The sequence below is a fragment of the Erythrolamprus reginae genome, chromosome 7 (genome assembly GCF_031021105.1).
Source record: "Erythrolamprus reginae isolate rEryReg1 chromosome 7, rEryReg1.hap1, whole genome shotgun sequence".
Taxonomy (NCBI): Eukaryota; Metazoa; Chordata; class Lepidosauria; order Squamata; family Dipsadidae; genus Erythrolamprus; species Erythrolamprus reginae.
In genome coordinates, this window is record NC_091956.1 from 18,702,917 (window position 1) to 18,726,347 (window position 23,431).

At 39.1% G+C, this 23,431-nt stretch overlaps 1 protein-coding gene across 1 annotated transcript in view; it reads right to left on the reverse strand.

The window, feature by feature from the left end:
* Positions 1-1,828: 1,828 nt before the first annotated feature.
* LOC139170034 (dynein heavy chain-like) overlaps positions 1,829-23,431 on the reverse strand; it is a gene marked incomplete at its 5' end in the record, with an annotated part of 166,978 nt that continues 145,375 nt past the window's right edge. The window contains 4 exons of the mRNA XM_070756736.1: positions 1,829-2,254; positions 8,140-8,324; positions 11,620-11,781; positions 11,831-11,959. Of these exons, the coding sequence (XP_070612837.1) occupies positions 1,829-2,254; positions 8,140-8,324; positions 11,620-11,781; positions 11,831-11,959 (902 nt within the window). The remainder of the gene's footprint in view (positions 2,255-8,139; positions 8,325-11,619; positions 11,782-11,830; positions 11,960-23,431) is intronic.

Genomic DNA, 23,431 nt, shown 5'->3' on the forward strand with positions numbered 1-23,431 from the left:
GCAAACTATACAAATCGTCACGACCCAGAGCTCTACATCATTATGATCATGGCTTGGAGGCTTTATATGAAGTCGCAAGCCACACACCATTTTTGAATGTTGGGAGTAATGTCTGCCGAGACTCTTGGTCGCCTTGGAGTCTCAACATGGATTGGGTATTGCACGAGACTCAGCTTAAATGCACTTGTGTTTTAAGAAAAACCTGCATAATACCTTTGCCTATAGCAAATGAATAACCTGGAACACTGCGAGAACTCAAGAAATAGCATCCATTCTCAACCAAGATGCTGCCATGTTTGACTTGAAGCATATTCTTCTCTACTGCCTTCATTTTCACTCTTCTTTCAGCTATTTCCCTGAACGTGTTTTGAAGCTTGTCAGATGGATTTGTGATTTTTCTAAGGAAAACATATTTTGAAGCCAGAGGGTCATGTTAATATAGTTGGTGAATGTAATCCACTTTTTTTTTTAAGAAAAAAAAAATCAGCAAGCTCATGTCAGCAGTTCCTTTGGGCATCAAACTAAAATCCATGTTGACAACAATCATCATGCTTAGTGACAGTGTGTTCCTGGATCAGATTTTACGTGACAAGACCAATGAGCGACTTCCTTGATCCATAGTGCGTTCTTTGGTCTTTTAAGTTACTATAATCATCCAGGCTAAGTGTTGGTCTTGTAAAAATCACACCAGGTTCAGCAGCTTCTTGATATTGATGTCATGCCCCATCGTCCATTCATTCATCCGTTCATTCATTTGTTCATTCGTTCATTGTTGTGTACATGTATGCTTGTTTTTGTGTTTGTATACGTGTCAGTGTGTTTACATATTATTCCGTCATTTTATATTTAAGTTAAAATGTTAAAGAACGGGAGAAGGGGGAGGTAGGGAGGAAGAAAGGTGTGATAAAATAACAAAACTGGAAAGAGATAAGCAATGACATTTTTTTCTATGAATAAAAACCTAAATGTGCAGGTCATGGTTTTAGGGAATGTGTAATATTTTGGATTAAAATCTCAGACTGAATAATATTTTCTCCCCTTTCTTTCTTGATTCCAGCCACAATTTTAAAGAAACACTCCTTTAAAAAAGTGCTCTTTCTTCTTTCTCTTTTTTAAAAGTTATTTTGCACACTGCTTTTGTAGGGTTTCTGAAGGTTTATCTCTGATGGAAACCAGGCACAGGCACACCTAGTAACGCACAGATCTACCTTCCCCTCTGTCAAGTCTTTTTTTCCCCCCACTGACCTGTGATTGCAAACAAGCAGAGGGCCATCAGAATGGCTCAAGCAGTGCTTCAGTGGCGTGTGTCTGTCAGTGACCGTGTCTGCTGTCTGTCTGTCTTTGCCTCTCTCTGTGTGTACGTGTGGGTGTGTTTGTGTGTGCTGGGGAGGGAAACCAGAATGGTGTGCGTTATTCTTTTTTAAACTTTTAAACTTGTTTTGTTTCTTCAATTTCAGGTTTGTTCCCTAGCAAGGAATTTATAATGGTAATATATATCTATATATATATTGGAAAAATTCAAAGGAAATAGTAAGAAAAAAGGAAAAGAACAGGTGAGCACGGTGTTAAGACATGCAGGGACGACAGTGGTTTCTACATTGTACAATAGAGTCAGTCAGACAGGATATGTAAATGCCTGGCTGGGAGGCAGAAGAGGCAAGCCAGGCCTTCGTCTCTTTGGTGAGCCCCCTTGGTTTCGACAGATTGGTGTGCCTTCCTTCCCAAATTTCCAATGGTTTTGTTTCTGTTTTTTTTTTGTTTTTTGAGTGTGATCGGCTTTGGGCCTTCTGCTGTGGGAAAGAACGGGCATTGTTTACTTCCTGATCCCCTAGAGATAAACTTCCCTTCGACTCAAAGTAGTGATAGTAGATGGCTTGTATTCCCCCGTCTGTGCCAGGGGGATATCCTCTGGGTTGGTTTCTTCGCTTTTGCTAAAGCTAGCTGCACTGAAGGTCTCATAGGATGAGGCTATTTTTTTGTTCAGGAGGTTCCTGTTGCGATCGCCCATCAGGGAGGCCTCGCCATTGGCCAGCTTCTCCGGGCTGCCCCGTTCGTCGACGGGCATGAAAGTGGAGAGTTTGGGCTGGCTTTTCGGCTTCCTCTCGGGCGAAGTGCGGACGGGCATCCAACAGGAGTCAGAGTGGCCGTACTCGTCGCATTCCCGAGTGCACTTTCCCGTCAGGGCGACATCCGGCAGAGGTCTTGAATCTGCAAACGAAAGAGCGACAAAAAGGGTTTGAGATTTCGGTCCTGGCTGGAAACAAATACAAATGGAAGTGAATAAAATTACGAATGGTAATTGGAAAATAACTAAGGAAGCAGCATTATTGATAAAAAATAGTGAGGTAAAAGAATATGAGCAGGGTTAAATAAGGTCCAGGAGGGAAGTGTTTTTAATAGGAAAGTGAACACAAGAACAAGGGGACACAATCTGAAGTTAGTTGGGGGAAAGATCAAAAGCAACATGAGAAAATATTATTTTACTGAAAGAGTAGTAGATCCTTGGAACAAACTTCCAGCAGACGTGGTTGGTAAATCCACAGTAACTGAATTTAAACATGCCTGGGATAAACATATATCCATCCTAAGATAAAATGCAGAGAATGGTATAGGGGCAGACTGGATGGACCATGAGGTCTTTTTCTGCCGTCAGACTTCTATGTTTCTATGTTTCTATGAGGAAATCAAAATCGCAGCGATAGAAAGTGCCCAGGCAACAATAGTGCTTGGGTGGAAAGATGACAATAAATGGACGATAAAAAAATTGGTGCAGATACATGGCGGACCACATTCACTATGAAATTATGGAAATCAGACTACATAATTACAATGAGGAGAAATTAGCAGCAACAATGAGGCGATGGGAGAAGGTCAAAAATTATATATTAACAACATCAGAAAGCGATGCAAATGTAAGAAATAAAATTCAATCACTTTATAAAGAATGAACAATGTAACCCAGAGTTGAAGCAAATGAGGGATACAAAATTGAATCTTCCCTGGTGAAGGGAATTTTTCTTTTCTTTTTGGTGACGGCACATTTATGCTTATGTTTTGTTTTTTGTAAAATTCTTTTTAAAAAAATCAATAAAATTATTATTATTATTATTATTATTTTTAAAAAAGAGATTTTGGTCCTTGTTCCCCAGGGGAAAATGGACAGGGGCATCTTCAGAAATCATTGATGCACGGGACAAAAGACACACAGGTGGCACATGTAGCCATATCGGGGGGGGCACATGAGGTGTTGCCCTGTCAGCTGATTTTGGGGCATGCAGATGCTAGACAGCTGATTTTCAGCCTTGAGGAAGGCCGTTTCGCCCTCTGGAGGCTTCAGAGAAGCTTCCCTGAAGCCCTGGAATGCAAAAAACAGCCCAACAGGTAAACTGGGAGTTCAGAAAATGGACTTTCAGTTTGCCTGTTGGACTGCTTTTCACACTCCGGGGCTTCAGGAAGCTTCCTTGAAGCTTCCAGAGTGCAAAAAAAAAAAACCCAGAACAAAAGACAAACCGGAAATCCATTTCTCCGAAGTTCCAGTTTGCCCATTTGCTTGTTGTTTTCACCGTCCCAGGCTTCAGTGAAACCGGAAGCTTCCCTGAAACCTCCAGAGCATAGTTCCCTCTAAGCTGAGCAGTGAGCAATCGCTCACTTAAAAATCATCATCAACTCAGAGTTTTCCAAACCTGCCCAGAAGCCGAGAGGGAAAGAGTGAGAGGGAAGGAGAGAGAGAGGAAGAGAGAGAAACAGATAGAAAAAAGAGAGGAAGGAAAAGAAAAAGAAAAAGAATGGGAGTAAGGAAGAGAGAAAGAAAATCAAAATCTAGTTTGAAACTAGCTCAACTATTTAAGTGGCATTTTGATATTGATAGAGTTGCCCTATTATGAGCTCACTGTTATAGACACACAGTACAGTATTTTATTTTGAAATTCTCTGAGGCAAAACAGGGTGGGGTTTTTATTTGTTTGTTTGTTTGTTTGTTTGTTTATTATTTCTGTGCCGCCCAGTCCCGAAGGGACTGCCGCCCACTCCAAAAAAAAAAAAAATTAGAGGGAACACTGCTCCAGAGTGCAAAAAACAGCACAACAGGCAAGCCGGAAGTCTGTTATTCTGAACTTCCAGTTTGCCCATTTTTTCACCATCTCAGGCTTCAATGAGGTCTGTGCACATGCGTGGGGACGGGGAGATTGTGTGCATGTGCAGGAGCAGCATGGGGGCAAGGAATGGGTGTGTGACACATGTGTGCGTGTTAGCACATGCACACAACCCCTTTTGGCATGCGAACTAAAAAAGATTCATCATCACTGACTTAGGAAAATCTTGCCAGGGCTGTCATAAGGTAATTTGGTTCTTATCCTCATGCCTCACAGCTCGGACAACTGCCATTGCTTCTAAGGTAAATTTGGGGGGAAATCTGAGGGTGGCTCATAAAACAGCAACACTTGGCACATGTTGCCATGCTCATTTGCTGCTTTCAAAAACTAGCTTGTGTTTTTTTTGCCTTTTGTTTTAAAAAGGGTGGGGGGGATAATGACCAATCCGAATCTGTGTTTTCCAAGACTTGGTTATGGATTTAGATGAGGGCCATCAGGTGCAAAAAAAACCCAAACCCCAGGATCCGGGATAGAGTTCAAAAGCACTGTGCATTTCTTTCATGCAATCTATACTAAAAGAATCCGATCTATTAAAGGTCAAGGCATGTTGGCTCCAGAAGAAGCAACAGATTTCAAGGAGAGGTTGGATTTAGGTCTCTTTCAGGTTGTAGGGACTCTAGATTGATAATGCATTTGACCCTGCTGTTGGGCTTAGCCTGGTCAGCTCCTAAACCCGGGATGGCAAACCTAGGGCATGCTTGTCATAGGTGGCACACGGAGCCATATCTGCTGGTACACAAGCTGCTGCCCTAGCTCAGCTCCAACATGCAGTGTGTGCCAGCCAGCTCGTTTGTGGCTTGCGCAGAGGATTGTACAGGGTTTTAGGACCCTGGAGCACCTACAGGGGTGGGAGTGGGTTTTTTAGTTCTCCACAGGCTCCAAGAAAGCCTCTGAAGTCTGGGGAGGAAGAAAAATGGACCTCCTGGGCCTACTGGAAGCCAAGAAATGGGTAGTTTCTGGCCTCTGGAGACCCTGGGGGGGGGGTCAGGAGGCCATTTTTGCCCTCCCTAGGCTCCAAGAAAGCCTCTGGAGCCTGGGAAGGATGAAAAACAGACCTACTGGGCCCACCAAAAGTCGGGAAATAGAGGAGCAGGGAGGTGTCATGTGCTCATGTGCAGCAGGTTGGGCACATGGGAGTATTGAATTATGGGTGTGGGCATACATGTGAAATAGCATGCACATGTGCCCTTTTGGCACCAGAGGGGAAAAAAAGGTTCGCCATCACTGTCCTACACTAACAAAGTAAGATACAAATAGGGCGAAACATCTTCTTCTTCTTTTAATGACCCCATAATCTCTTTCAGGGTGGAGTTTTGGCCACTGAATGGAGTTAGCAGAATGTTTACTGGCCGCATGGCTTTCCTATCGCCAATGCAGAGTTTTGTTCAGCAAATATATTTGCATTGTGCCCAGAGAGAGAGCAATATCTGCCTCTACCTAGGATCGAACTCACAGCCTTCTGGTTGTGAGGCGACAGCTCCCCCTCTAGGCCGCCAAACCACTCTCAAAGAGAGTGAAACATGAAGCTTACTAAATGGGAACGGAATAGACTGCATTTTTGACTTTTGTAGGCCAGTGTGCAAGGGCAGATTTTATATCTCCCATCCCTCCCTCCTTCATTGATGGCTATGGCTCATTCCTTCTGATAAAATTCAACTCAACCTGAATTAATTTTCGCAATTATTTTATTGTCATCTCTCTTTATCTTCCTTCCAAACACTGTAAACATTAAAAATAAAAAAATATAGCTACTCCGGAGCAAGAAATGTAAAAAGCAGCTTTAATTGAATGCCCAGAAGCAGCTAAGCCTAAATATAAACTTAGTTTAAAAATGTTGGGATATCTCCAGATGAAATTAACTATCCTGATAGTAGGATCTGTTTGGCCCCATCTTAATCATATAATGGTTGGTTTAAATTGTTTCTGAAGTTAGAGATAAACACATAACAAGACAATGCATTAAAATGAACAGCAATAAGAAATGATTGGCAGCACATTAACAACAGCTTTAAGAAATAACCATTTGCATATACAAAACAAGACCAAATCCCAACACTATGTGTTTATGTAGGTATCTAACTGCAGGAAGATTGGTGATTGGAAAGTGTTTAGTGAATGTTGCAGTGTTTTTGTGATTTTAGCACCACCCACTCACCCTGCTTTCTTCCCTAATTTTCTCTGTGTGTGTGTGTGAATTCGATATAGGCAGAATTGTTAGAATCGAAACTCAACTGAACCTTTAAAGGTATTTGTAGAGTGTAAAAATATTGATAGAGATAGAGAATTAGGGAATGGATAATAACATCATATTAATGTTTGCATGTTGATTTGTATTATATAAAATGTAGATACTGGAATATTGATATTAATACGGAAATAGATTGAAAGTAAAAAACTGTAAAAGAAATACAGTTTAACCCTATGAAATATGACAACAGTATACTGTAGTTCAGTGTTTCCCAACCTTGGCAACTTGAAGATATCTGGACTTCAACTCCCAGAATTCCCCAGCCAGCATCTGCTGGCTGGGGAATTCTGGGAGTTGAAGTCCAAATATCTTCAAGTTGCCAAGGTTGGGAAACACTGCTGTAGTTTACTGTAAAAAGAAGAGATCTAGAAGTTGATTTTTTTTCCTTTTTCAATTTTTTTTCATTTTTTTTTACTTTGTGTGTCTGCATATATGTATTTATGTTGTGTTATGTGTGTACAAGTCTAATCAATGTTCTAAATGTATTTTTAATATTCATATCCAATTATTTTTTTTAAAAAAAAGAACCTTTAAAGGTATTATATTAGTACTGCAAATAGAAGTAAAAGTGCAATGTTTAGTATTGCAGGCTAACTCTACTCACTGCCAGAAGTTTGATTCTTACCAAGCTTGAAGTTGACTCAACCTTTCATCCTTTTGAGGTCAGTAAAATGAGGACTTAGATTGTTGGGGTCAATAGGTTGGCTCTGTCAACCACTTAGAGAGTGCTGTAAAGCACTAAGTAGTGGTATAAACAGTATATCTAAGTACTATTGCTAGAACACAGTTTTATTAATTAACTGCTAGTCTATGAGCATAATAAAGATTTGATTTGATTAAAATTGTATCTGAGTTTACTAATAAATCTTGAGATTAAAAAAAAAATCCTACTGGGACTTTCACAGGCAGATTTATTTTACCTTATGTAGCTATGCTCTATTTAGTTTATCCTTTTTGTGACCTGCATGGCATAAAAACCAATCTAGTAAAGCATTCTTATTTTGTTCATTCACTGCAAATATATAGGAACTTTACTATATTAAACACATTTTGGATTAATATATTATTTTAATTTAAGAAAAGAAATGATCCACCATTACTTTAGAAATGGCCACTTGTTATTTTCAGTTTCAAGTTAACTCAAGTTCTTAAAAATATTATTAGGCATTTGCTTTTGTGTATATGTATATGTTTATGTATATGTGTGTATATATATATATGTGTGTGTGTGTGTGTGTGTGTGTGTGTGTGTTTGTAGATTTTCACGGGTACAGGTATGACGGTCTTGGTATATTCAGGTTTCTTCCCGTGTAGGATTTGGAAATTTCTGGTGACGTTTCGACGAGGTCCCACTCGTCATCTTCAGGCTGGTGTTTCTGTCCTTGTTCTAGGGCGAACACAGCGAGACCTGAGCTGCCTTCCTTCTATACACCCAGCCACCAGTATTTATAGAAGGAAGGCAGCTCAGGTCTTGCTGTGTTTGCCCTAGAACAAGGACAGAAACACCAGCCTGAAGATGATGAGTGGGACCTCATCGAAACGTCGCCAAAAATTTCCAAATCCTACACGGGAAGAAACCCGAATATACCAAGACCGTTTATATATATATATATATATATATATAGATAGATAGATAGATAGATAGATAGATAGATAGATAGATATAGATAGATATAGAGATAGAGATAGAGATAGAGATAGAGATAGAGATAGAGATAGAGATAGAGATATAGATAGATAGATAGATAGATAGATAGATAGATAGATAGATAGATAGATAGATAGATAGATAGATATAGATATAGATATAGATATAGATAGATAGATAGATAGATAGATATATATATAGAGAGAGATGGATAGAGATAGAGATATAGATAGATAGATAGATAGATAGATAGATAGATAGATAGATAGATAGATATGATATATATATATATATAAACAAATGCCTAATAATATTTTTAAGAACTTATTATGAGGTGGAAAGGACAGGGGAAGTGTTCATGCCAGATTCCATTCTTCAACTTAGAAAAAGCTAAGCAGGATCAATTATGACCTGAACAGGAAATATCAAAACTGCAGACTAGACTGGGAAACTAAAAATATCCCCAATCAATCAATTTATCAATCACTCAATCAATCAATCAATCAATCATTCAATCAATCAATCAATCAATCAATGAAAGATCAATTTCCTGTTTTACCAAAAACAAGTCATTTGACATGAAGTCACCAGGAGTTAAGCCTGACTCATGGACATCAAGACATCTATCGACTTCTAAAACGCTCATTGTTATGATATTCATCTTGGCAAAATGGTGCATTGGAGGACAACAATTTTTAAGGTACCTCAAAGGGACTAACTTATAGAATTTGTCCAAAATCCATGGGCCATGATTCCTGAGGGAATGAAATTGCTGAAAATTGGTTTTGCTTCAGTGCTATATTGCTGGGCTGCTACAGTCATGTGATCTTAATTTTCAATATTCTGGGACAGTTTCCCAGCCATTCTAGTAATCCCTGGCTTTCTTCTCTATGCAGCAGCAGCCACTCAAATGCCTACTCAAGGGGGAGGAAGGGGAAGCTATTCTCCAAAGCACCAGAAGGCAGGACAAGAAGCAATGGGTAGAATCTAATCAAAGAGAGAAACAATGGGTAGAAACTAATCAAGTAGAGAAGCAACTTAGAACTAAGGAGAAATTTCCTGATAGTTAGAATAATTAATCCATGGAACAGCTTGCCTCCAGAAGTTCTGAATATTCCAACACTGGAAGTTTTTAAAGAAGGGATGGAATAACCATTTGTCTGAAGTAGTGTAGGGTTTCCTGCCTAAGCAGGGAGTTGGACTAGAAGACCTCCAAGGTCCCGTCCAACTTCTATCCTATTCTAAATTGTTCTGTCTGGGTCACTCCAGAAGCCAATACCAACCCAAAAAGAGAAGCCAGACACACTGGTAAAAGGCAAAGGCAGTTTTATAAAATTCAAGAAAAACACAGGTAACAGAAAATGTCCTTACAAACAGGAAAATGCTGTATCTTCAGATATATCCATGAAGGCAAAAGTCCATGCAGCAATACAGAATTATTGCTGCCAAGCCGAGGCTGTAGATAGCAGACCTACACCTCCCACGGGTCTTCCAAAGCTGCTGGGCCACAAGCCAGGAACAGAGACGCTGAGAAACAAGACAGGATAACGCAACTCCAAACTGATAACACTCCACATGGCTTCAAGGGCTTGCCTGCCTTTTAAACCCTGCTAAGGAGGACCACACCCAAACCCAGCTGTTCCTAATTCAGTGCTGATAATACTTCTTTAATTGCTCCTTTCTCTGATCTGACCGTCTCTGTCGCATGTCAATGATGGCTTGAGCTTCATCACCTAATGACTCCAAACTACTGGCTGGGGAGAGCCCCCCCCCCCCCGGGGCTCTCATGCTGTTCTCCTTCGTCCCATTCCTGACTTTCCTCTCCCCCGTCCGACTGCTCAGCCCCCTCCTCTTCGCTGTCATCCTCCTCCGGGCATGGAGCCAGCAGAGACACAGCCGGTCCCTGAGCAGCCTCAGGCTGAACCACAACACTAAATAATATCCTATTCACATCACCATCCACATCAGCTGAAGTCAGAACAATCTAAAAGTATTCTTTTGTGTCATTTTCCCCTAGCAAGTTTCAATATTCCTCGCCAGACAAATCCAACATGAGTCAAGTCATATCAGAAACCAAATCCAATTAGTATTGGTTTTCTTTTTAAAAAATGAAACTAATCCAACATTCAAAATTGCCGAGGCAGAGTTAGTCATTTTTAAAAGTCTCGCAACCAAAACGAATATAGAAGAAAGTTAACGCTACAAAATCCTCACCTTGGGGAGATTTATATCAGTCTGATCACATTCTATAGTTTGGATTTGTAAAAAAAAATCAATAAACCAAGACTCCAGGATACTTAAAAAAAAAAACAACCTAAGCACATGTCTCTTTTGAACTTAAACCAGCATTTATATATACTTCTTTAAATTATAAAATATAAAGGGAGAGGGAATTCTGAAGCAAAAATCTTCCCTCGGCACAGAGAGTAAAGCCAATGGATGGCTCTTTAGTAACTAAAACAGACTCGGCCTCCTCTGGGCCCCGTTAGCCAAACAATGCCGACTGGCAGGTCCACGGAGGAGAACCTTCTCTGTTGTGGCCCCGACCCTCTGGAACCAACTCTGGCCCCTGGAGATTCGCACTGCCCCCACTCTCCTTGCCTTTCGAAAGGCATTAAAAACACATCTATGCTGGCAGGTCCGGAGGCCAGGGATGGGCAGCAGGCAGGACGGGGTGGAACATAGTTCCACCAGTGGGAATTTATTTATTGGATTTGTATGCCGCCCCTCTCTGAGGACTCGAGGTGACTCACAGCATATATGAAGCTGTGTGCCCAGCTCCAGTTGACCATCCCATCCTCCTCCTCCTTCTCGGAAAGCGGCAGGGCGACCAGGAATGGCAGGAGTGGCATGGGACCCATTTCCTCCCTCGTATTTTCTGAACAGCTGAGTGGCACCCGTTCGCCTCGCTACCCAGCCATGCAGGGGGTGACCCAGGAAGGAGAGTATGGGAAACACGAAGTAAATTATCACACAAGAGAGCGACACTGGGGAGGTTGTAAGTCAAGGACTTAACAGTTCAATTGAACAATGATGATCGTTCAAGCCACTCCCACCTGGTCACATGGTCAAGCCACTCCTACCCAATCACATGACCATTAAGCCACACCCACAGTGTGGCAGTAAAAAGTTTGGCTGCCCATTACTGCCGGAGACCATGAGTGACAGATTTGCTCCAGCCATTACTATGAAAGAATAATAATTGTTTGTTTTTATTGTGGGTTTTATGCATTTTCTAATGTTTTAATTGTACTTATTGTTATTATATCTATTTTTACCCTTGTGCGCTGCCCTTAGTCCATGAGGAGAAAAGGCGGCCTATAAATATAAATAGATGGAGGGATGGATGGGATAGATAGATAGAAAAATAGATAGATAGATAGATTAGATAGATAGATTAGATTAGATTAGATTAGATTAGATTAGATTAGATTAGATTAGATTAGATTAGATTAGATTAGATTAGATTAGATTAGATTAGATTAGATTAGATTAGATTAGATTAGATTAGATTAGATTAGATAAGGTAGGTAGGTAGGTAGGTAGGTAGGTAGGTAGATTAGATAGATAGATAGATAGATAGATAGATAGATAGATAGATAGATAGATAGATAGATAGATAGATAGATAGATAGATAAAATAGATAGATAAATAGATAGATAGATAGATAGATAGATAGATAGATAGATAGATAGATAGATAGATAGATAGATAGATAGATAGATAGATAGATTTGATTAGATTAGATAGGTAGGTAGGTAGGTAGATTAGATAGATAGATAGATAGATAGATAGATAGATAGATAGATAGATAGATAGATAGATAGATAGATAGATTAGATAGATAGATAGATAGATAGATAGATAGATAGATAGATAGATAGATAGATAGATAGATAGATAGATAGATTAGATTAGATTAGATTAGATTAGGTAGGTAGGTAGGTAGGTAGGTAGGTAGATTAGATAGATAGATAGATAGATAGATAGATAGATAGATAGATAGATAGATAGATAGATAGATAGATAGATAGATAGATAACAATTAATGGAATTGAAAACAACTACATGAGTTGGTGGGGTGCTGTGAGTTTGGACCAGTTCGCCTAAACTAGTGGTGGGAATTCATCCTGCTCACTGAACCAGCAGCGATGGCTGGCTGTCCATGCCCCTGATCCAGTCCACTGGCTGCCACTTCCTGAAAGCAGCTGGCAAAGCAGAGGCTTCTGCGCATATGCAGATGGTCATTTCTCCGACATGACATCGGCATGCACTTCAGTGAAGAGCTCCACTTACTTTTCCTTACTGGTACGAGATCCTCAAGTTGGCATGCGTGTGAGATTTTGTTTCTGTGCATGCGCCTGAAGTTATATCTAGCGTGAGGATGCTAACGCAGAAGAGATTTTGGCAATTTTTGCCCCCTTTTTTTTGCTTCTGCACATGTGCAAAAGCGAAAAGAAAGCAAAATTGTTGGAATTTCACCCACACAAGCATCCTCGCGTGATATTTCGCATTGGGCGTATGTGCAGAAGCAAAATATTGCACGCACGCGCACAGCTGGGCCAACCTGCTATATCTCCTATACCTTTTTTCTATTAGAAACATAGAAACATAGAAACATAGAAGTCTGACGGCAGAAAAAGACCTCATGGTCCATCTAGTCTGCCCTTATACTATTTTCTGTATTTTATCTTAGGATGGATATATGTTTATCCCAGGCATGTTTAAATTCAGTTACTGTGGATTTATCTACCACATCTGCTGGAAGTTTGTTCCAAGGATCTACTACGCTTTCAGTAAAATAATATTTTCTCATGTTGCTTTTGATCTTTCCCCCAACTAACTTCAGATTGTGTCCCCTTGTTCTTGTGTTCACTTTCCTATTAAAAACACTTCCCTCCTGGACCTTATTTAACCCTTTAATATATTTAAATGTTTTGATCATGTCCCCCCTTTTCCTTCTGTCCTCCAGACTATACAGATTGAGTTCATTAAGTCTTTCCTGATACGTTTTATGCTTAAGACCTTCCACCATTCTTGTAGCCCGTCTTTGGACCCGTTCAATTTTGTCAGTATCTTTTTGTAGGTGAGGTCTCCAGAACTGAACACAGTATTCCAAATGTGGTCTCACCAGCATTCTATATAGTGGGATCATAATCTCCCTCTTCCTGCTTGTTATACCTCTAGCTATGCAGCCAAGCATCCTACTTGCTTTCCCTACCGCCTGACTGCACTGTTCACCCATTTTGAGACTGTCAGAAATCACTACCCCTAAATCCTATTCCTATATCTCTTCTTCTATTCTTTCATTGATATGTTCTATTACTATACCTTCTTTTCTATTATTTCTTAGATATATTTTACTATGAGTATCTCCTCTATAACCCACTAAAACCCTCATTGTGTATTGGACCAAATAAATAAGTAAGTAAGTAAGTAAGTAAGTAAGTAAGTAAGTAAGTAAGTAAGTAAGTAAGTAAGTAAATAATAAAAAAACAAATAAATAAATAAATAATAAACAAATAAATAAATACATAAACAAATAAATAAAATAAAAAATGAAATAATAATAAAATAAAATAAAATAAAATAAAATAAAAAATTAAAATAAAATAAAATAAAATAAAATAAAAAATAAATAAAATAAAATAAAATAAATAAAATAAAATAAAATAAAATAAAATAAAATAAAATAATAAATAAAAAAATAAATAAAAAAATAAAATAAAATAAAATAAATAAAATAAAATAAAATAAAATAAAATAAAATAAAATAAAATAAAATAAAATAAAATAAAATAAATAAAATAAAATAAAATAAAATAAAATAAAATAAAATAAAATAAAATAAAATAAAATAAAATAAAATAAAATAAAATAAAATAAAATAAAATAAAATAAAATAAAATAAAATAAAATAAAATAAAATAAAATAAAATAAAATAAAATAAAATAAAATAAAATAAAATAAAATAAAATAAAATAAAATAAAATAAAATAAAATAAATAAAATAATAAAATAAAATAATAAAGTAAAAACCACTAGCAGCCAAACCCATCCGTACCAGGTAGGGCCTATTACTGGCGCACTTCCATCGTGATGTGAACTGGTAGGGAAGTTAAGTAGAACACATCCCTGAGTTACATCTAAACTTATCAATTCAGCAGTGTATTAAGACACATTAGTTTTGAAAGATTGTGTTTAAAAAGGGGTGATTGCTGTGGTAATCAAGAAACTGATTTCCCAAAGCGGCTTTTTGAATAAATTTCAGAAAAAGGCTAAACATATTTCTGCTCAAGTGAACTCCCATTACAAACAAAATAAACGAAAATAGAATGGTGCTCTATTCAACCACCTTATGGGAAGGGTTTGGGTCGGCAACATAGGACCAAGCCTAGGGAGAGCAATACCTATAAAATTGCCACCTTAGCAGGAATATCTGCTGTATACCTAAGAATTCCAACATACTGTATAGGGAATTCCAGTGTTTCAATACCACAAAAAACATGGAGTCACTCTATGGTCCAAAACTCCTGAAGGCAGGACATGAAGCAAAAGATGGAAAGTTACAAAGGAGAAATTCAACCTAGAACTAAGGAGAAATTTCCTGACAGAGCAATTAATCCATGGAACAACTTCCCTTCAGACGTTGTGAATGCTCTAACACTGGAAGTTTTTAAGAAGAGCTTGGATAACTATTTGTCTGAAATGTATAGGGTTTACTCCCTAAGCAGGGGGTTGGACTAGAAGACCTCCAAGGTCCCTTCCAACTGTTCTATTCTGTTCTATTCTATTACATTCCATTCCATTCCACTCCACTCCACTCTACGCTACTCCATTCCGCGCTCCATGGTTGTGCTGATGGATGAGCTCTGGCGGGCCTGGGATAGGGGGTTTATCCTCGATCCTGATGCTCCTTGACCTCTTAGTGGCTTTCAATACCATAGACCATGGAGTGGGAGGCACCGTTTTACGGTGGTTCTCCTCCTACCTTTCCGGTTGGTCACAGTCGGTGTTAGTGGGGGGGGGGTGTCAGAGGTCGACCTCTAGGTCTCTCCCTTGTGGAGTTCCTCTGGAGTCGGTCCTCTCCCCCCTGCTATTTGATATCTACATGAAACCATTGGGTGAGATCATCCAAGCCGCCCCGAGTCTGCAGAGAGGGGCGGCATACAAATCTAAATAATAAACAAACAAACAAACAAACAAACAAACAATAAATAAATAAATAAATAAATAAATAAATAAGACATGGGGTGAGGTGTCATCAGTAGGTTGATGACACCCAGTTGTACATCTCCACCCCGTGTCCACTCGGCAAAGTGCCTGGAGGCTGTTAGGGTCTGGATGGGTATCAACAGACTCAAACTCAGCCCTGACAAGATGGAGTGGCTGTGGGTTTTGCCTCCCAAGGACAATTCCATCTATCCATCCATTACCCTGTGGGGGGAGAATCATTGACCCCCTCAGAGAGGGTCTGCAACTTGGGCGTCCTCCTCGATCCACAGCTGACATTAAAACACCATATTTCAGCTGTGGCGAGGGGGCCATTCACCCAGGTTTGCCTGGTGCATCAGTTGGGGCCCTATTTGGACAGGGAGTCCCTGCTCACAGTCACTCATGCCCTTATCACATCAAGGTTCAACTACTGCAATGCTCTCTACATGGGGACTTTGAAGAGTGTTTGGAAACTACAAATTGTGCAGAACGTGGCCACGTGAGCCATCATGGGCCTTCCAAGATAGACCCATGTTTCCCCCACACTCCGCGGCCTACATTGACTGCCGATTGGTTTCCGGACACAATTCAAAGTGTTGGTGATGACCTATAAAGCTGTACATGGCATCAGACCAGATTACTTCTGATGCACAAATCCCAGCGGCTGGTAAGATCCCACAGAGTTGGCCTTCTCCGGGTCCCGTCCACCAGACAATGTCATCTGGTAGGACCTACGGGAAGAGCCTTCTCTGTGGCGGCTCTGGCCATCTGGAATCAGCTTCCTCCGGAGATTCATACTGCCCCCCTCACCTTCCGCAAGACACTTAAGACCCATCTATGTCACCAGGCATGGGGCAGCTAGATCATGCCCCCTTCTTCTCTGAGTGTTAAATGTTATGTGTGGATGTGATTAAGTAGACTGAATGGTTTTATATAATGGGATTTTAGTTTACTGTTTTTAACTATTAGGATTTGTATACATATTGTTTGTATTGCATGTTATGAGCAGCTCCGGGTCCTTGGAGAGGGGCAGCATACAAGTCTAATTAATAATATTAATGGTAATGGTAATGGTAATGGTAATGATAATGATAATGATAATGATAATGGTAATGGTAATGGTAATGGTAATGGTAATGGTAATGGTAATGGTAATGGTAATGGTAATGGTAATGGTAATGGTAATGGTAATGATAATTATATTAATATTAATAATAATGATGATATTAATGATATTATTATTATTATTAATATTATTAATATTATTAATATTATTAATATTATTAATATTATTAATATTATTAATATTATTAATATTATTATTATTAATAATAATAATAATAATAATAATAATAATAATAATAATTCCACTCCACTCCATTTCATTCTATTTCATTCCATTCTTCTGCTTCTCTCATTTTCTCAATTCTAATCGACTCAACTCAACTTGACTCCACTCCACTTGCCTCGACTCAGAAACTGAACTTGTTGACACAAGGAAAAGCTTCATCCCATCTCCCTTCATCTTCAACCTATTGTAGCATTCTTTGGATAAAAGAATCTCACACTGTTTTTCTATTAGTTCCCTGTTTGATTTAAGCCAGTTTTCCATTTGTGAAATGGGGGAGGTACAAGGTGGAGATTTGTGCATACCAACTTCCACAGGTTTCTATGCTCTTCTGCCTTTTCGGTTGGGAAGGAAGGAAGGGAGGGAGGGAGAGATGGAGGGACAGAGGCGTTCTAACATACTTTGCTGCCAGTTCACTTCCTCACGTGCCACGTGGTCACGCCTTGTGGCTGCCTACACGTTCATCTGCAGTGCCGAAAAAAAATCCGGATTTTTTTTTTTAAAAAAAAAAAGCCAAGAACAAGATGGTGACACCTGAGGAGTGATGAAAACTCTTCTGCATGCACAGAAGAAAAAATAATAACCGGGAAGAACCCACTTCTGGAGGGATGGAAGAAGAGAAGGAGGGAAGGAAGGAAAGAAGGAGGGAAAGAGGGAATCCGTCTGGATACAATGGGAAAAAGAAGAAGCATAATGGAGCCAGTCCTGAATTTCAGCCATCTTTCAAGTCAGTTAAACTTGAAATAAAATTCAAGGAACTTGTATTATCCAAAGAAGCCGTAATAATTATTCTGAGGTACTCAAATGGGGTTTTCAAAGAACACTAAAACAAACAAACAGAAAACAAAACAGCCATTTCTAGAGCTCTCAACTTCTCCCAGATTATTAAATCAAATCATCTACCTTACCCCAACCCCCTTTGGACTTCTTCAAACCCCTCTGCTTCACCTATGATTTTTAAATAAGAAAACCCAGAGATAAGACGTGTAAAGCTGTTTCCACAAAGTATCAAAACAGAATTTACAGCTAAGCAAAATGGCGTCATTTTGGTTCAAATAGCCATCTGAGTGGAGTGGACAATTGGCTTCCAAGAGTAAGAACTTGGTAGAAAAAATTAGATTTTTTTTTTCTTTTTTTCCCTTCTGGGCTCTGGGAATTTTTTTCCTATCGCAGTAAATAAGGTTGAATGTGTATAATTTTAGAAGAGCAGTGTGTGCGTGTGTATGAACATCCAAAATATACTATTTAATTCTATGTATATATGCCATATGTGTACATACATATTACACACAGGCACACAAAAATATACATTATCTATTATATAAATATAAATTATATAAATAATAGATAATGTATATTTTTGTGTGCCTGTGTGTAATATGTATGTACACATATGGCATATATACATAGAATTAAATAGTATATTTTGGATGTTCAGTAATAGTAAATAGATAGGGAAATTGTTTCTGACTGAGGCCAGGCTAGGCCAGGCACCCTAACCCAAACTCTTGTCGTGAGTGACATCAAGTCGGCCACCTTTAAGCTAGTCACATGACCTTTAAGCCAGTCCCTGGTCACATGATTGTGAAGCCCCTCCCACCTGGTCACATGGCCGGCAAACCACACCCACCAAATAAGCTATGCCCATAGTGTGGTAATAAATTTTTTTGCAGTCCTTCACTGCCTGAAAAAGATCTCTTAGAGGTGTGGCTAGTGGCAAGGACCAGAAAGAGCATGCTCTGATGAATCCAGGGAGCCTGCTTACTCCAAGTTTGGTTCAGATAAGGATCTAAAAACTGGCAGAATAGGGAAAACAGCCATTGCATGCCAGATCAAAGCTTGGGCAGCCACAGGAAGAGAGCGGTGAAGAAAGAGATTGTCGGTGTGATTGTGCTTGTGAGAAGTTTTTAATTTGGATTTATCTTTTTTTTTTAAATAAAAAACATTTTGAGAACTCTCCTTGGACTAGTTCATTAAAAGTGAGACCCAAATAAAAGTTAGGAAAGGTTTATTTATTTATTTATTTATTCATTCATTCATTCATTCATTCATTGGATTTGTATGCCTCTCCTCTCCGCAGACTTGGGGCGGCTAACAACAGCAATAAAACAGCATATAATAATAATCCAATACTAAAACAGTTAAAAACCCTTATTATAAAACCAAACATACGTGCAGACATACCATGCATAAAATTGTAAAGGCCTAGAGGGAAAGAGTATCTCAATTCCCCCATGCCTGGCGGCAGAGGTGGGTTTTAAGCAGCTTACGAAAGGCAAGGAGGGTGGGGGCAATTCTAATCTCTGGGGGGACTTGGGCTGCATTTTGAAACAGGAAATGAGTTTGGAGAAGTTTTTTTTTTCTTTTAGAAAGGAGTGAAAGTATTTTTTTGACTGAAAAAGCTGAACTGGGTATTTTTTTTTTTGGATTGTAGAAAGAATCGAAATTATATAAACTTTGATATTTAAGAATATTAATCTCCTGTTTCAGCTGAGGCCTTTCTTACCTTGGCCGACCCCCAATCTGGATATCCCTCTAGGAGCACTTAAAGCCACACCATTGAAGGCTACTTCTTCCCCTACAAAGAGAGTTACAGATTGCACAAAGGTGAGAGAGCTTCAGGTTAACTGACTGTAACAGTTTAGCTAGGTTTAGTTTCATTCAACATTTCCTGAGATTTCAAGAGAGTCATGTGACAACTGTATGCCCCTGGTAGGCACAACGACATTATGAATTCGGAGACCTTTAGACAATGATATAATTAACTTAGTAAATTCAAACCATGATGTTGACTTGAATGCAAATATTGGACCAGAATATCTCCGAGACCGCCTCCTGCCGCACGAATCCCAGCGACCGATTAGGTCCCACAGAGTGGGCCTTCTCCGGGTCCCGTCAACTAAACAATGTTGGTTGGCGGGCCCCAGGGGAAGAGCCTTCTCTGTGGCGGCCCTGACTCTCTGGAACCATCTCCCCCCATAGATTAGAACTGCCCCTACCCTCCTTGCCTTTCGTAAACTCCTTAAAACCCACCTTTGTCGTCAGGCATGGGGGAACTGAAATATCTCCCCTGGGCCTATACAATTTATGTATGGTATGCTTGTATGTATGTCTGTTTAATAATGGGGGTTTTGAATATTTTAACTGTAAATTTATTAGATTTGTTATAAATTGTTTTTTATTGTGTTGTGAGCCGCCCTGAGTCTACGGAGAGGGGCGGCATACAAATCTAATAAACATAACATAACATTGGAGTGAATATCCCTATTCTCAAGCCCATTTAAAATGATGTTTAGCTCCCAGAACGAAAGTTATTATTACCGGGCCTAGTAATCGACTGACAAACACCGTAATGTAATCCAAATTTCAAAGGTCCACTTGGTAGACAATCTGGACCTTGTTCTTCTGAATGAGAACAATCTAACTGTTAATTCAATTTTGGAGGCTCTAATGGGCCAATGTGATGCTTCCCTGATTTTATATTTATATCTATGAGGGTTATTTGGAAAGTAAGGTTACAAAGCACGTAGCTCTCACCAGGAATGTTTGCAGGGGAAGTTGGTATTATTGTTCAGCAGGAAGCCAGTGGAAGTAAATGGGCAGTGCCAGTAGTCAGTAGATCATTAACTTGCATTGTAGGGAAGGTGGATGGATGAGTGTCCTCATTCCATTTCCCTCCAAGTGTGAAGTACACTGTAATACGCTACCTGAATGCTAAGGGTATGAACGCTGCTGCGATGGGTGCCCAAGATGCTTACTGAAGCGCACAAAATCGACAGAGTCGGTGCCGCCTGAGAATTTCTTGACCATTTCAAGATTGAAGGCGAGGCTTTTCTCAACTGTAGAGTGACAGGAGATGAAACTTTGGCTTATCACCAGACTCCAGAGAGCAAACATCAATCAATGCTGTGGCACCATACCCATTCTCCTTCAGCCAAAAAATTCAAAACTCAGCAATTGGTGAGAAAAATATTGGGCACCCATCATGCAGAAATCTTGTGTATCCATCGCAGCAACGTAGATAGATAGATAGATAGATAGATAGATAGATAGATAGATAGATAGATAGAAAGATAGATAGATAGATAGATAGATAGATAGATAGATAGATAGATAGATAGATAGATAGATAGATAGATAGATAGAGATAAATAGATACTGTATATTATAGACAGTATATGATAGATAGACAGACAGACAGACAGACAGACAGACAGACAGACAGACAGACAGACAGACAGACAGACAGACAGAAAGAAAGATAAGGTGATATATGCCACTAATTGGACAATATTATTCTCTTCTCTTTATATGGCAATGTGAGCAATATGTGCAGATAATTGGTCAATATTATGATAAACCTTGTTCGTCCCACCTCTCTGTAAAGGTATAAAATCCTTGTAGAGGAAGTTAAGGTTGTTCAGATGTTGCTTTGCTATACTCTAAACCGCACGAAATAAACCTGAGTTACCCCATCTCCTCGTGGTCTCCTTTCCCTTGACTGGTGACTTGCTTTTCTGCTACAGTAGGGATGGGGAAGTCACACGCATATTGCATTATGGGTGAGCGTGCGTGCACACGCTTTCAGCGCTCAGCACCAAAAAGGTGTGCCATCACTGCTCTAGAAGCTTTCTTGGGTTTGGTGTGAACACAACCATTGTGTTCACACCACAAACAAATCAACAACATGTTTAATGGAATGTGTTTGATCTATTCTGCTTGGGTTAATTATTGCCAGAATATTTTCACAATGGAATAATTATACAATCCAAGCCATCTTAAAATATTAAATCCAACTGTACTCCTATTTGAGACTCATACACACCTTAAATAAGGTTCAGGAGGGAAGTGTTTTTAATAGGAAAGTGAACACAAGAACAAGGGGGCACAATCTGAGGTTAGTTGGGGGAAAGATCAGAAGCAATGTGAGAAAATATTATTTGACAGAAAGAGGAGTACATGCTTGGAACAAATTTCCAGCAGACGTGGTTGGTAAATCCACAGTAACTGAATTTAAACATGCCAGGGATAAACATAGATCCACCCTATGATAAAATACAGGAAATAGTATAAGGGCAGACTAGATGGACCAGGAGGTCTTTTTCTGCTATTAATTTTCTATGTTTCTATGTTTCTAAAATCTGGGAAAACTTCAGGAGGGGATTTTTTTATCCCCCTGAATTTATTATTTATTTATTTATTTATTTATTTAATTGGATTTATATGCCGTGCCTCTCCAACGACTCAGGGTGGCATATAAATCCAATTATTTGGGACTAATGGGAATTCACCATGTTAGTAGCTGAGCAGATTTTCCTCCATTATCTCATTCTTTAAAAACAAAGGAAACAGAGTTGGTATTCACTTCCTTTCCCTACCGGTTCACAAATGTGAGTGTGCATGGTTTGCATCATGCACGCAGCTTCAAAATGTGCCTAAATAGGACAGCATAGCCCTGGTTCGCTACTAACAGTTCGCCTGAACCAGTGCGAACCTCTGAAAGGAAGTGTAAATCTATCCCGTTGATTTAATAAATTGGCAAGCTGTATGCTGAAATATCTCTACTCAAAAATTATTCAATTGCATTGAAAGTAAAAACATACCCCTTAAGGAATAGACAGGATCCAGATGGGAATGATCAACCCTCAACCACTTTCCTTGTTTTATTCATTTTAGTACTGTTCGTGTTTGAACATATTAATAACATTTTATTTTATTTGACTCTCGATCACTGCCTGGTTATCCATCAGTTAACTGAGAAATACTCATCCCAGCTGAGAGACTTCTGGTCATGGTCTTCATTGATTTTAAATCTGGCTTTGATTCAATTCCAAGGGAGAGACTACAGGGAAAAAAAGCTATGGGAATCCTTAATGGATAGAAAGTTTATTCTTCTCATCCAGTTCTTCCATTCAATACTACTTTAAGAGTCAAATACCCTTTTCTGAAGACATTTATTTGCCCTAGAAAGAGTGCAGAAAAGAGCAACCAAAATGATTAGGAGACTGGAGGCTAAAACATACTGTTAGTCTATAGAACACAACCTACTTGAGTGTTGCCATACAGTAACTAAGACAGATTGTATAATGTGAAGACTGTACCTTTAAGGAATTATTGCTGATGGGCCATAAGAGGGTGCCAACACCATTATCTTTGGGGGGAGGTACTTTGTTAGAGATATATTTGCCGTGAGCTGTATTCGTGCTGTGTGTGTGGTTTGTAAACTATTCGTAGTATTATCTTATTGATTCTATATTTTATTTATTTATTTATTTATTTATTTATTCAATTTTTATGCCGCCCTTCTCCTTAGACTCAGGGTGGCTTACAGCATGTTAGCAATAACACTTTTTAACAGAGCCAGCATATTGCCCCCACAATCTGGGTCCTCATTTTACCCACCGCAGAAGGATGGAAGGCTGAGTCAACCTTGAGCCGGTGATGAGATTTGAACTGCTGACCTACAGATCTACAGTCAGCTTCAGTGGCCTGCAGTACAGCACTCTAGCTGCTGCACCACCCCGGCTCCATATTTGTTATAATAATATTGTTGTATATACATTGATACTAAGTCTGAGTCATTGTCTGGCTAACCCACATTTCCTACATCACAACAACTCTGATTATTATTATTATTATTATTATTATTATTATTATTACTACTATTATTATTATTTATTAGACTTGTATGCCACCCCTCTCCGAAGACTCAGAGCGGCTCACAACAAATAATATATGAGATACAAATCCAATATTAAAAAACCATTTTAAAAACCCTTATAAAAAACACTCATACAAGGCAAGGAGGGTGGGCACAGT